General features: G+C 39.2%; 1 protein-coding gene across 27 annotated transcripts in view; it reads left to right on the forward strand.

Moving 5' to 3' along the window:
* The window catches only part of DAB1 (DAB adaptor protein 1), a 484,695-nt gene extending 474,724 nt beyond the window's left edge, over nucleotides 1–9,971 (forward strand). For all 27 annotated transcript variants that reach the window (XM_076340092.1, XM_076340090.1, XM_076340089.1 and 24 more), the window contains one exon: nucleotides 6,639–9,971. In XM_076340092.1, the coding sequence (XP_076196207.1) occupies nucleotides 6,639–6,683 (45 nt within the window). In that variant the 3' untranslated portion in view covers nucleotides 6,684–9,971. The remainder of the gene's footprint in view (nucleotides 1–6,638) is intronic.
* The last annotated feature ends 4,551 nt before the right edge of the window (nucleotides 9,972–14,522 follow it).

Below are 14,522 nucleotides of genomic sequence, written 5' to 3' on the forward strand. Positions count from 1 at the left end.
CCTTGTCTTGATGTGTTCAGGATACTCACCTGCCTAGTAGCTTGTACTCTGATCTTTCAAGGTACCTTAGCAATTTGGCTTCTTGGTTCCTTCTGATACTCCATATTCTCATTTAGAAATAATTAGGCATCTTTCAGTTATTATCTTCATTTCTCTGTTTTTCCTCTCTTCCTTTTGCGATCTTCAATTTAAGCTCTCAAAATCCTCATCGTACCAGTAGTCATTCTTATAAGTCCCTCTTCTACAAATAGCTATGTGTTTTTAGTAGGTAAGTGTGACGTTTTATGTATAAGTTACATTTTTGTCCCTTTATGGTTGGAGATAAGAAGCAGACAGGCCTAACTTTCACAGGTGAAATAAAATCAACTGTTTGCAGAGCTGTTCATAGCAAGATTTGTATTCGGTTGTTTTCCCTTTGTTCATGAGCAGCATTGAAGATGGGTAGTGGTTTTCCAGAATGGGTGAAGAGAACACTGATTAATAAGTCTGCCATCTTCAGCTGACTTACATTTAATCCCTACTGATGTCTTTAGATTGTGTGTGGGATAACTATGGTGAAAGAAGAGAGAGGGAAAGCACTGATGCTACCGAATGTGTTAAACATTTCTTATTATTGACATTTCGGATTAAAGCAAGAAGTTTGAACAGAGGAGTTTTCACCTGATCATCCTCTGCATCAGTGCACCCAATTAGCCCGAACTACAAAGTGTTAGGTGCAGACCCTGCCAGTGTGGATATTTCTGTTCTTGGGGGTATTTCAGCCTCAGCCCCTCACTCAACGTAAGCAATGGTTCTAGCATGCCATGACACTAGGAAGCACTGAAGCTATACAATTGAAACCTTAGCAAAGGCTATAGAAAGGGGAGCCTTCAAGGATGATGAGAAAAGGGAAGGAGAAGAGCAAACTTTGACTCTTTGATGTCAGGCTTCTTTGGATACTTGTGGTTACGTTGGCTGGCATCTCCTAACAAAGCATCCTGATTGTGGAAAGAATAAATTCTGCCTGAATACTGGGATCGGATATCACGAATGTGGTCTAACTCTGTATGAATGACATGAACTGGTTCTTGAAGGGAAATTAGCAACAGGGTGAAACTTCTGAAAGAGAACAAGGGAATATTTGATACCACAATTATTGCAATGAAAGTCATTTTAAGTGCTGGAACAAATGCAGCTCTATTGATATGCTGCCGAGTTCAAGACTTGCACTGGCAGTCGTTCACAAGAGATTCTCGGGAAACCTTCAAAACATTTGTGGCTAGAGCATATCTTCCTCAAAAAGTTGTTTAGTTGTTCTGTGAAATGTGTGCAGACAATTATAAGCCCTCAAAATATGTCACACCCTTCATGATGCTATCAGCACTGTCAGGAGAGCAACAGTTCATTAGAATATTTGTCTGTCAGCTTTTGGTGGTACTTCGGTGGCCAGCTGCCATCATCCATCTTTGAGCGAGTGCCATTCTTAGTGATAAATATTCCTAATAATCTTAGTCAGCTCCAGGATGGACTACTATAACTCTTTATTTGGGCTGTTATTAGGAAGTTGAAAGAAACCAGCAACTTGTAGACAAAGCATTGGCTTACCTGGGAGCTTAGTGAGCCTCAGGAGGGCATATTAAGCTGATTCTGCATCCTCCTCTTCCTTTCTGCCCCCTTTCTATTGCACTGAGAATCTGAATGGGCTCAAAATATCAAAGGCTGTATTTGCAGGATCTGTTACCATCATTTATCCAGCTCAATAGGACCTGAATAGAGTCCAAAGAGAAATTCATAATGATTATAGGTGACCTATTCTTACTGTAGGCTCTAGAGCTATCATTCTCAAACTAAAGACACAGCACCGAAGCAGGGTTGTGAACCTGAGAGAGAAGTAGATAGTGTTGTGCATTTGGAAAGGGATCACAGCTTCATTCCAGAGAAATCCTAAAATTGTCATTTCAGGCTCTGTGCTTATTTGTTCATTATCATATTTCTGAAGGGATAAGACCCAGAGAAATCCAGGCGGCTCTGTGAACAGAGGCATCCTACAGATTTGCCTTCCTCTCCGCTGCTACAATCCCCTTTGAGCTATCCATTTTAGTACGACCAGCTCATACACAGGTTTCTCACCTCTTCCCATGTCTCCAAGCCCACTTGAACTAGCCAGGTACCCTTGCATTTCTCCAATTTCTTCCTCTAAACAAGAGACAACATACTGTGTAGCTTGTCTAGAGCCATGTACTTGCTGATCGGCAATCCAGCAATTCAATTAGGGGACAAGCTCTCCTAGCTTTCTCTGTAATGAGGTCATTTAAAAGTTCCCTGTCTTCTGCACAACAACTGATTTAAAAAAGGCACTTGCGATAATTCAGTGAGACTTCTGAACAATTTGCTTTGAATTGGCCATCGGGTTCAAAAGTTATGAAGAAGAATTGACAGATAGATGGAAAGTGTAATTGCGTGGCTACTGTTTTGTTAGGAAAGGGGCCCAGAAATAATAAGTGTTTCCTTGCTGCAGTTTATTATTATATCGGGACCAAGATGGAGCAGGGTTCATCTTTCTGAGTAGTTCTCATTGCTTTTCATTTTATGGATGTATAGCATCCATCTTGATACTAAAACGACAGAGACTTTTAAAATGCTAATAATTAAACTAGGTATTTGAGACAGGAAATATTCCTAGGTAGGTTTATAGTAAGAATAGAGGCACTCTCCAGTCATAATCCGGAACTAGAAGGTTGCTATATTTATGCTGCTAATAGAGGCTGACTAAAAAAAATAACCAAAGCCACTGGCTGTTAATGGGCCAATAGGAATTACCTGTCTAATCACCAGAGGTAGTTAATTTGAATTCCGCTTGCCAAGTTTACTATGTCCTATTTTATTGAGTCAGCATGCAATAGAGAAGACGCATTGCACTCCCGTTCCCTTCACTTGCATCCCCAGCACAAGATTCTCATTTTGGCTGGCGTTCCAGCACATTTATTTCATGAAACTCTGTCATTTGAGCCTGCCTTTTCTGATCAGTCAGCCAGGAGTAAAACCGATGCTGAGAATCTATTGTAAAAGGCAAAGTAATCTATGCGGGCCTCACCTCTACAATTCAGTACATCTTGCCTGAAGCTTTGCGCATAGCAGGGTGCCTCGCAACCATGAAAGGACTGCCAATGTAAAAATAGTTTCTTCCTAACCAAGTCCCGTGTTACGTTTTGTGAGTGAGCTCACCTACAGAAGCCCAAGTAGATGCTGAATCTTTCAAGAGATGTTCTCCAATGATTAGTTCTGCTGGAGAGCAGATGTTAATATCTTTAAACTGGATGCAAATTTACTTCTAGTATTTACATAAAGTTATTCAAAACCATTAGCAACCTTGTTACCTCATGCAGTAGTGTACTATACCAGAAATACTTACTGTTTGCTACAGTCTTGTTTATTGTGCAAAATGTTCCTTAAAATGGGAAGAATAAACTGAATTTAAGCATGAAGTATCTCTGGAATATGTAAATGTAGCATACATATGGAAAATTTTCTCTTTGGCAGTTTTTGCAGTTAATTCCGAGAGAGTTCATAACTCAACATTTACACAACATACTTGTAGCTTCCTAAATATTTATCTGTCTAACTTGAGGCATGTATATTTAGACATTTCTGGTCCCTTACTGCAACCTGTCACTTTGGTCAGATACCTGACCTGTGAATTCCTATCCTCTTCCTGCAATATCTCGTTATTTAAAGGCTACTGTTCAGTGTAAAGAGCCACATTAGTATGTGAGAATATAGCTAAACACTACTTTGATAGCAGCTTCCAAACATAAAGGAAAACATTTACTTTTCAAACACCTGCCAGAAATTGCATATCCCCCTTCAAGTAGGATTTAGCAGCAAAAAAAGGTGCTGCCAGTTGTCGTCTTGCTTTTTCCCTGTGGGTTGATGAAGGTACATCAGAAGTGCTTCTGGGCCAATCCTATAGAAAGGAAAACACCTTAAGATTCAAGGTGTTTATGTGAATTGGAAGTTTTGTATGCTATTTTATTTGATCCCCCCTTTTTCTGACAAAGACCCATTCTTTTGTTTCCTTCCCTCCTGATCTGTTCCCAACGCAGTGGTAGAAGTAGAAAGCAGAAAACATCGGTGAGATGATTCCGATGCTGCGAGAAGAGTTAGGCTCACCTGCCATTTAATGACATTCACTGTGACTTTTGAGTGGCATACGTAAAAAGAAGGGGGTTTATTTCTGCTTCCAAGGCCCTCCAAAATAATGCTTTTGAAGCCTCCGTGCCTGGCATTGTGAGAGAAGCTATCTGTGAAGTCAACAGCACTCGACTCTACTTTTGCCTCTTTTCTGTCTCTTTCTGCTCTCTTTTGCTCTTTTGAGTATCATTATCAATACTTTACAATACCATTTGCGATGTTGGGCTACAGGCAAGATGCACTGCTTGAGTTATCTCAGAATATTAGAAAACAAATCTCAGTCATTGACAAAAAAATTTGGCTGAGAAGATTGCACGCAATTACTGCAATTAATTTCTCATTTAGGCTTCTGAAGCGGGAAAAAAGGAAGACATAAGAGCACATTTTTCATTCAAAATGATCTGGTCTACTAGAAGAAAAATTATTCACATCAGTGAGAAATGCAGGCCTTTGCCACATGAAGTGTACGTTCAGATAAATATTGGGTATGAATAAAAGAAATTTCTAATTCTAAAGGCTGATTCATGTGTTGTTGAAAGTAGTGGTGACCGATGATGAACTCCTCCTCCTCTTCCAATGGTGTCAAGTTCAGTGACACGTTAGGACACCTGTTACTTAAGTGCATCTACATACCTTAAAGATATTTGAGGACAGCTCTAACAAGCACGCTTGACATTTTGAAAGGCTCTTTTTTTCCCCCGAAGGCATTTGAAAAACTGACATCTTTTGTTCCAAAGGGATGTTCTCCCTCCCTCCCCTTTTCTTCTCCTCCTTCCTTTTCACTTCCCTTTGCAATCACCTCAGGTTCAGCAAATGCCTGAAGAATGGCTTGGTGTGTGTCAGGTTCCCACATTAATTAGTACAGATTTTCTCTGAACTGGCTGTGATAGATCATTCTGCCAGCTTCATGTCCGCGGTACATGAAAATTGGCATAGGTGGACTTAGCACACAGTATGTGAAATGCAGTTATTTACTCTCAGTCATTTCTTCTGATTACCTTCGGTTTTTCAAGGTCACAAAATATATTTGCTTCTTGCTGGGCATAATTTCAGCAGCCTTTATTTAATCATTCCAAAGGATTTCTCTCATCCTCCCATAATGCTTGTAGTGTACTCAGGGCTTCGTATAGGTGGGAAATGGGGAAGCAGAGTCTTTGCAAGCTCCAGAAATGTAGTTATTTCAAGGAATAAGAGACAAATTTCCTTGGCGCGTAAGAAGCGGGTCATATTTTGGAAGGAGCCTTGTTGTGTTGCTCCTCATTCAACACGAGATGCACAGAGAGGCGGGACGGGGCACAGCCTGGAGTACTGGCCAGGCACCCTACCCACTGAGTAGACGTAGCCCTAGGCATCCACCTTTGGCCTCTTTTTCTCATCAGCAGCATCATTTTTATAAGCAGTGATTAAAAGCCTGTGCCATCCCTGCCAGACGTTTCTGTGCTCCACAGTGCCCAGTGATTTGCCAGCCTTTAGAGTTTTTTTGCTGAAAGTCAGCTTCTGCTGATGCTGCTGTTACATGAGTTGATTCTAACTTGGTTAAATTCAACGTCGTGGCATGGTATTTGAATATTTATCAAGCTGTGGAGAGTTAATGCAGTATGGCATTAATTAGCCTTTCTGCCTGTCTTGTTCTTTTTTTAGATGTCATTCTTAGTTTAATAAATTAGTTTCTGGAAGTGAAGTAGAATGGACTCCAGGGTCCATGGATGGTTAGCTTCCCACTGCAGCCAAGATGAACATAGTATTAAAACACAGAGTGTCAGCTATGAAGCAACACTGAAGAACATGGCAGCTTTTTTTCCCCCCCGCATCCAGGAAATTTGCAAGAAAGTATCTGTTAGCAAATCGACATGCTTTCCTCCCAGCTTTAATGATTGTACTAATGGTTATACAGACTCCTAATCAAACTGCACAGAGCTAGCTTTCCTCATTCTTCATAGGCAACTCATATTGTTATTTTAAATCCCATCACAGCTTCATTAGTGATGGGATTTCAGTGGATGGGATTCAGCTTTCAGTGGCGGTTTCTGTTTGCAAGTGTTTTTCTCCATGAGTTGTGTAGAACCCACAGCTATGTTCTGCTGTTGTGCTGCTGGGGGCAGTCTCAGCCTGGTACGAGTAACAGTGTTTTACGCCAGCTACACTTCTGGCCTGTAAACTTCAAAACATCTAGTCATATAAATATCATTTCACTTCTTCATATGTCTATGCCCAGCAATACCTCCTGAGGATCGGTGCACGGCCAATACTGGAAGAGGAAATTGATAGTAAGCATTCATTTTCTGAAATAATGTCACATTTTCTTCACAATTCAACTGGGGTGCTGTGATCACTCAAGGCAGCACAGAAAACAAACACTTCTTTGGGTTTTGACTCACGAGGTATTGCTGTTCTTAAGCAGTTGTTCTAAAACTGTTCTAAAAACTGTCTGGAGACCTCTCCGCTTATTTTATTTTTGTTATCCCCAGGAAGCAGAACCTCTCTACGCCCAGATCAACAGACCTAAGAAATAGCATTGTTACAGGCTTGTGGTGCTCCAAGACTCAAACGAAACCCAACAACCTGGCAGGCCTTTGCCTTTCATGCTTTTTTCCAACTGATTTTGTCTGACAAGGAGAGATGATTCCCCTCCTGGACTGGCTCTACATGTGTTCCTGACATTTTTTTTGGCAACCAATGGCAGATTCCTATGGCAGCACAAAATAAAAACTCTCCCTGCTTATCATACCACGAGTCCAGCCCCGTCCCCACAAGTCATGGGTATCCAGACTAGGAAATCTTACTCCTCAGTCTCCTTTTAAACATTTGTTCTCTTCTGTATGCCACATATAAATAATGAGCATCTGAAATTTATTGAGTATTAGACATTCTTTTTCTTTTGAGCAAAAAGCAGAGTCTGTATGTAGCAGTGGCATTATCATTCAACAGCCTTTTGGGCACAAGTCGGCACTTTTTATGTCATGGTGACATGTTTTTCATCATCATTTACATCAGGCTGATCCTGACTTTTTTTTTCCCCTGTGTAGACATACTTAAACAACAACAAAAAAATACTGGCAGTGTCATTTTTTTTTTTAATTTCTTATTCTGTAGTTTTGTATGAGTGACAGATCTAACAGCAAAACGCCTCCTGCCGAAATGATTCCTAACTTGAAACCACAGAATAAAACTCGGTTGTTTATCCATCCTGACTGAAAATGTTGCCAAATGGACCTTTAAGTTCGAGCGCATCATGAGGAAGAAATGCTGCTTTTCTGTTTGAATACTCATGTTGTGGGTAGAGAAAGGACATCGAGTCCCACTGAGGAAAGACAAAAGAGTCAGTATTTCCTAGGAAACTCTAAACAAAGTGCAGAAAAGGAATATTTTTATTTCTTCAGTATCTTGCTGCTGTAATGCTATGCAGACAAGTGTTTTCTTCTCTGTGTGCCATTTTTGATGAAAAAAAATCATTTGCCAAATAATACTGGTATGATTCTGGTTTAGGAATTTGGATGAAGCGAACTTTACAAATGGGAGAAGGATGGCATGGATTTTGGAGTAACAAACTGATTCTGTGATCAAATTGTTCATCTTTATCACTTTTTGTACATCAGAAAAATCAAATGGGATTTTTATTTTATAACTTGAAAAAAATCTTACTGTTAAACTCTTTAAATGTTTAAGGGGAAATGGCTTTAAGGAGTTCGAATGAAAATTGCCAGTTTTTTTGTAAATATAAATGTTATGAAAATTCTTTTACTAATGCCGTTACACAGTAGAGAAGGTAGCAAATTGCAGTGCTTGGGAGGTGTGGCAAACCCAATTTGTGGTTCTCACATCACTTAGGTTTTTTCACATGCTTACAGTAATGGGCTGAAGCTCAAGTGCATTTGCCAAAAGCAGTCAGCTTGTCAGCGACTAGTGAAATTAATGGGAACACGTGATTTTATGATCTAGTTTTCACACGGACATACTCCACTTACAAGAAGTCACATTTCATTGACATTCCTTTGCGATTCCAGAACCTCTGCATAGAAGTCATCAAACTGTTTACACACAGAACAAAAGAATTTAAATCTTCCTTTTTTTACATTTATGAAGCAAAAGTGCAGTGTTTGGGTTCATATGTTTAGCACATGATTTTCATAAAGAATCTATATATTTTTGCCCTACAGAGAATTGTTATACAGGTCAAATGTGTTTTCCTGATGTTCCTATGCAGTTACAGTATATTGAATTTAGTGGTTTAACACTAAAAAGAAAAAAAAAAAAGAAGAAAAAAAAGAAAAAAAAAGGAAAAAATAGAAAAAGAAGGTTAAAGAAATCAAGTGATTAATCAGTTTTTAGGGTTGTTGTGCAGATTTTGTTTTTAAATTGACACATTAGGATTTACATTTTTGTCATGATTAAAATAGGCCTGGAGTTATAAATATTTTGCTTTGTTTCATCTCTTATAAGCTAAAAATGGTTTAGAAGACAGAATAACTGGGGTGGCGATTGTTGATATGTACAACCAAATCTCACAACATGATTCCAGTCTTTTATTTTGAATTAGAGAAATTAGAGAAATGTGCGTTACAGAATGTATGTGAATGAAAAATTAGCTGTGAATAGACCTAATGAACCTGCAGAGAAGAGAACTTTTATCCCCATTCATGGTCATTTGATGCTTATTCCTTAGTCATGTGCAAACAGCTTTGTAGCAAATCTTATTTTCCCATCAGAAGAATGATCAAGTTTTCTAACCGGAGAAGATGAATTAAGACTTGGTGGATTGAGTGTTTCAGGATAAAAAGCAGAGGTAAAAGCATTTCTGAAGGACATTTCTTTAAGAATATTTTCCTAATTTGCACAGTGGTGCTACTTTCTTCCTCACTGGCTCTTTTGGGTTTTGTCCTACATACGGAACCATGAAGACAATTTTGGTTCATCGTGGACATTTGAGGTTTAGTATCGTCAGTGCATTTCCAGTTATGGGGTAAAATGTTGAAAGAAAAAGAAGAGATTTATGTCTCAGAGGATCCATTGACATCATATTTGTAGGAAGCAGATCATTTACGTAGTCCTTGCAACGAATAGGTGCGGAGGGAGTGAGGCTGGGATTTTAGTGTCTCATGAGAGACAGCTGGACCATCACTGTGGACGTTTGTCTGACCTTTACCAACGCTCATAAATAAAAACAAATTCTGAATTGTCTTGTCATACGATTAGATCGTCCTTGTCATGGTTGAGATGCTGAGTTGAGAGGACTGGAAGGCCTCTGCACTGTACCAGTATTGTAGATAACTAAAATATCCAGCTTGTGCAATTGTTTAATCCCTCATCCTTCACTGGCACTAAATTCGTCACTTTAAATTTAAAAACCAGGGAATCCCACCAGCCATCCTGTTATCACCCCCCTCCCCCCCCTAGGTTCTTGATCTTTACCTGTCATGAAAAGATATTTTGATAGATCGTAGTCATCCAAGTGTCTGATGAAACCTTTCATCTAATAACGTACCGGGCACCTTCTTTGCAAAAATGTTTACTCTGTGGTTTTCATTCATTTTTATTTCTGCATTCTGACACATATTTTTTTAATAAAGATGAGAAAGATGAAAATGACTGTTGCAGTACATTTCTAAACCTACTTTAACTTTACCTCAGATAATGACCATTTGTTAACATATACGGACACATTATTTTTAACTTTATGTATAATGCATTCAGCAACAACAAAAAAAACCAACAAATTTTTAGAAATTTTCCATTAATTTCTGTAACACACCATGTAATACTGTTATGAATAAAAACATTAAAAAAAGGCGTCATTTCAGTAAGTTTGTTTCATAGCTTTTGCTATTCTGTGATAATTCTGCCATTCTTACAGTGCAGTGTGCGTGTCTGTCATGGCCAATATTTTTGACAGTGGAAATATCTGGGAAAGGAGAAAAAAAAGTGCCTCAATTTGGGGAATACCTAATCTTAAACACTCTTAAGTGTTGCTTATCTTGCAAATACTTAACTTGCTGCTTTTAATTGCTGCCTCCCTGTTTTTGGCCTCTCTTCGGGTGTTTTAGGATGAGCATCCCAAACCAGTAGGTATTTTAGTCACCTCCTGTAAAATCTCACGTTCCTGGGAGAGACCACGCTGTGCAATGCTACCAAAGCTGGAGTACCTTTGTGGCATGAGAAGCTGTAATTAATTTTGCTCACGTTTTCCTCTTCAAGTAAGACTTAAAATGAAAAATACGCCTTTAAACATGACAATTTGGAAAGTAAAAAAATCCCAAAACTTTCCAGTAATATGCACAGAATTGAGAGCAAAGCCTTGATCCAGTAAAACATATTGATGATACCACCTTATATTTCAGTGGGACCTTTCTACTGGTTGGAGCAATGCGTAGGGTAGGCTGAAGTGTTTTGCTGGTGTGAAACTCTTGATGCCACATGCAAAATAACATTGTTTGATATTCAGAGGTACCGAGTACTGGATCTCTTAGTCGAGATAAGGAATAGTACCATTCTTTGCCAAGTGAGTAATGCAAATATGCAAGATACCACATTGAAATTTAAGGGTAAGAAGTATGTGTCTATATACAGGAAGAGAGAGAGGTATGGATGTGTGCACGTATATTTTATTGTATTTCTTCTTGTTGTCTCATCCATGTCTCATCCACCAGAAATGTCCAGTAGGTCATGCTGAAACATTCATTGCCTTTGTCAGCGAACATTGTTGAAATACTTGGATCCCACCTAAGAATAAAGGTCATTCTGTTGTGATGAAAACATGCTAGCGTTAATGTCATTTTGACTTTGTATGTAGCTAACTGTTTTCAGGTGTCCTTGGAAGGAGGAACATGATCTGTTTTGTTTTTGAGCTACGAAACTTCAATTTAAAGTGTAATAAGACACAGCTAAGCATGGTTTTAAACTAAAATGCATTTTTACAATGTAGGCCAAATCTAGTCTCGTTGATATTCATCTGGTACCCCCACACTGAAGTTGGTTTATGTTGAAAAATCAGAAAAATTGGCTTGTGTTGCACAGTTGCTATGCAGACTCAGTTTAAAAATTCAGAATGAGCAGGTTTGAGATCTAGTTCGGTGATGGTGAGGAATCTCGAAGTAGGAAGGATCTGGCTGCATGTTGGCATTGTTCAGAAGGGGAAAAAAAATCTGATTCTTACTGTGCTGTGTCAATGTACTATATTACATTAATATTGCTGTAACCTAAGCACAGTAGGAGTCTGTATACGAGAGTATCCAGCTCGAACATGACTAGTTCAAGAAATGGTCCCAATTTAACTAATGCTAATTAAGGCCATGATCTCCTGCAGTAATGAAAATTTATTTAGCAAATGCTTTGCAGAATCAACCTGCAATTTTACAGAAGTGAGGACTCTGACAGATCTCTCTTTTCCATGTCAGTGACTTCTGGGAAAGCAATTGATTGTATAGACTGGGAATATGCAATTTTAACTTGCTTACATTGGATTAAAGGCAATGTTTTATGTGCTTTAATCACTACACAGTGACAGTTGTTGCAACAGATAAACTAACCTCTTTCTTCCTTTTCCTGGGTTGTGATATATATTTCCATGCACCGTTTCCTTTTTTCTTTCTTTTCTTTCTAAACAGCTCATGTCCTGTCAGGTTCATATTTATTAGTTTTCTGGCAAATACTGTTCTCAATCAGAAGAATATAATTTCAAAGAAATGAGAGGGTATATCTGTTGGCAATTTTCTACAGAGGTTTGAATCCATTGTCTACAGTTGTCTCCCTAAGCCAAGGTGGAAAGCACACAGTGGTGAATGAACAAAGTGAAAGTCCATATGGCAACCAGAAAATGCAGGTTTAGGGCAAATGTGTAAGTCATCTACGCATCTACTCGTGGCTTCTGGTTCTGGTCCTGTACGTGAAATCAGTGGGACTCACCCCCTGTTCCTGTCTGTGGTCTGATGTTACTACTGCAAAAGTCATGATTTGTAAGAGTACTTCTGTCGACTCTCTTGTGATGAGGTCTTCCACAAGTTGGTCTTCTCATATTGATTTGCTTTTTAGGATCAGCCCCATTAAAAGCCTTTTTTTTTTTTTTTTAAATACCTAAGGTAAAGCAGAGAGCTGGCACGGCGAAGGAAAAAGGGTATTTTTTTCTTGCTTTACTTGCTGTCTGAAAGTGTGGGGAAACTGAATTATGCATTTCAGCATGACAGTGAGGAATATGGGGAGATATCCTGATACGATTTCCTGATTACCTGTAACATTGCCTGTCTCTTTCTAAAATTATCCTACTGGAGGCAGGAAATATCATGTCTATTAGTGAAACGACTCTCCAGCTATTAGTTTTTAGATCTTTAAATAGTCTTATCTCAATGGACATGTTTGCCCTGTGGCTCATCTATCACCCCTAAAATGTTTTATCAGCACCTGAAAAATCTCAATAAGAAGAATAGCCTCAAATGTTACCCATTTGGGGGCTTTCAGGTACAGAATGTATTTTTTAAAAAAAGGTCTTTTAAGATCTGATATTATTTGCTGGCTTTTCAACCCCATTTCATAGCTCCCGCAGCACCACTTCTATAAATACTCCTTACCAGCAAAGAAAGGAAATCACAATAGATTAAAAGAAAACCAGGTTAACGGGCAGCAAATCAATGTCCATTCAGCCTCAGACACTTGTGAAAATAAAGGATTATGAAGAATTATTGCGAGGTACTAGCTGTGTGAAGACCTTTTGTGGCATCTTTGTCTTCTTTAACAGATAGTTACTAGAGGCCTAAGAAAAGCTCTCCGTGTCAGAAGCCAGTTGTATTAGAAATAAGCAGAAGTTACAACGCTGTAAGATGTTGCGGTTTTTTGTAAATTTTGTACTATTTGATTTATTCAGATTATGAGTGTCTTGTTTTTTCTTTAAAAAATGCTGATTCTAGTTTGAAAATTAGTTTGTGTATGTATTATCTTTAGGTCTAATGGAGAGGAGATGGAGACAAGGGGTGGGGCATGGTGGGTTTTTCTTTCTTTGTCTACTCATTACTGCAGCCCCTGTCTTACCGTCTTCACAGGACCTTAGAATCTGAGCTTTCAGAGTAGGTGAACCCGTGCCCAGTTTGGACTGAGTCACTGTAAGGCATTATTTTTAGTGAATCAAAAGCCAGAAAAGGAGCATTAAGCTCAACAAGGTGAGTTTTTTATGTCCAGGGCCTTTCAGAGACCAGCCTCACCACCAGAAAATAACTGTATTAGTAACAAAAATGGTGATGCAACAGTCAGTTGTAGTAATCAGCTGAAAACATTCCTTAGGGTTTCTTAACTTGTAAATTTTGCCATATATTTGCCACCTTATGTTCTTCACATTGGTGGGCGAGCCTCCTCTTACCTTTGAATGAGCCAGTTGTGTTCTTCTGCAGAAGGATATGCGTTATGAGTTATGAAGCAGGGAATGAAAAGATTGTCTCCGAGAAGAAAAAGAAACTCCTTTTGAAAAGTGCCCTGACAATACCATGAACAGCTGCTTGCTGGCTCCAGTCTAACCTTTCCTAGGGAGGGCCTTTCATGTCTGATGTGTTTCACGGTTCTTCTTTGGACAGGAAACTGCCATTTAAAAAAAAAAAAAATCTTTGGTGAAACTGTACAGGTTTTATTTACAGGGAGCAGGGGGTCATAAACTTACATTGGTGTTATGAACTCTGCAAAGGATGTGTTGCACTTGAAAGCTCAGTGTTCATGATGGATGCTTAGTGAGGCTTCATTTTCAGGTGTGATGAAACCCATGTTCAGTGACTTACAGCGTTGTTAGCGCTAAGTGCTTTGGGACTTAAAAACAGCTCAGCAGACAGCCATGGCTATTACAGTCAGCGACGAAGAAGGATCAAGACTGGGGAAAGAGGACACAGGCGGTGTTACAAGGCAACATTCCCACTGATCCATGGACCTGCTAAGCCCCAAACTGTGAGGAAGTGGAAAATGAGCTGTGGTGGTTGTTGTGAATTTCACGTTAGACCTACCTCTAATTAAAGCAGATTATAAATTATGTGGCAAACCTGATTTTGCTTTTCAAGTCTCTCTGAAATGTATGTTAACATGTAGGAAATTCTGTCTCTTGGGTCCCTGCTGCTGTTTTAATCTAACTTCTTTCTGCTAATTCAGGAGCAAGCATGGTCACCACCAAGATGTGCGTGGTGAGAGGCAGCAAAACAGGAGCAGGTTGCTTTGAGATCTTCACGTGCCAGGATCACTGTCATGGTTTGCAGTTAAATCTAGAGGGTGCTCTGTGCATATAATCTTAGCTTCTCTTTTGCTGCTATTGAAATATTGGATGTGTACTGCATTTCCCAGCCAGCAAAGGTCCTGCGTACGGAGAGGTCTTTCCTGTAAGTGGTTTTTTTTGT

This window comes from Aptenodytes patagonicus, chromosome 5 (assembly GCF_965638725.1).
Source record: "Aptenodytes patagonicus chromosome 5, bAptPat1.pri.cur, whole genome shotgun sequence".
Classification (NCBI taxonomy): domain Eukaryota; kingdom Metazoa; phylum Chordata; class Aves; order Sphenisciformes; family Spheniscidae; genus Aptenodytes; species Aptenodytes patagonicus.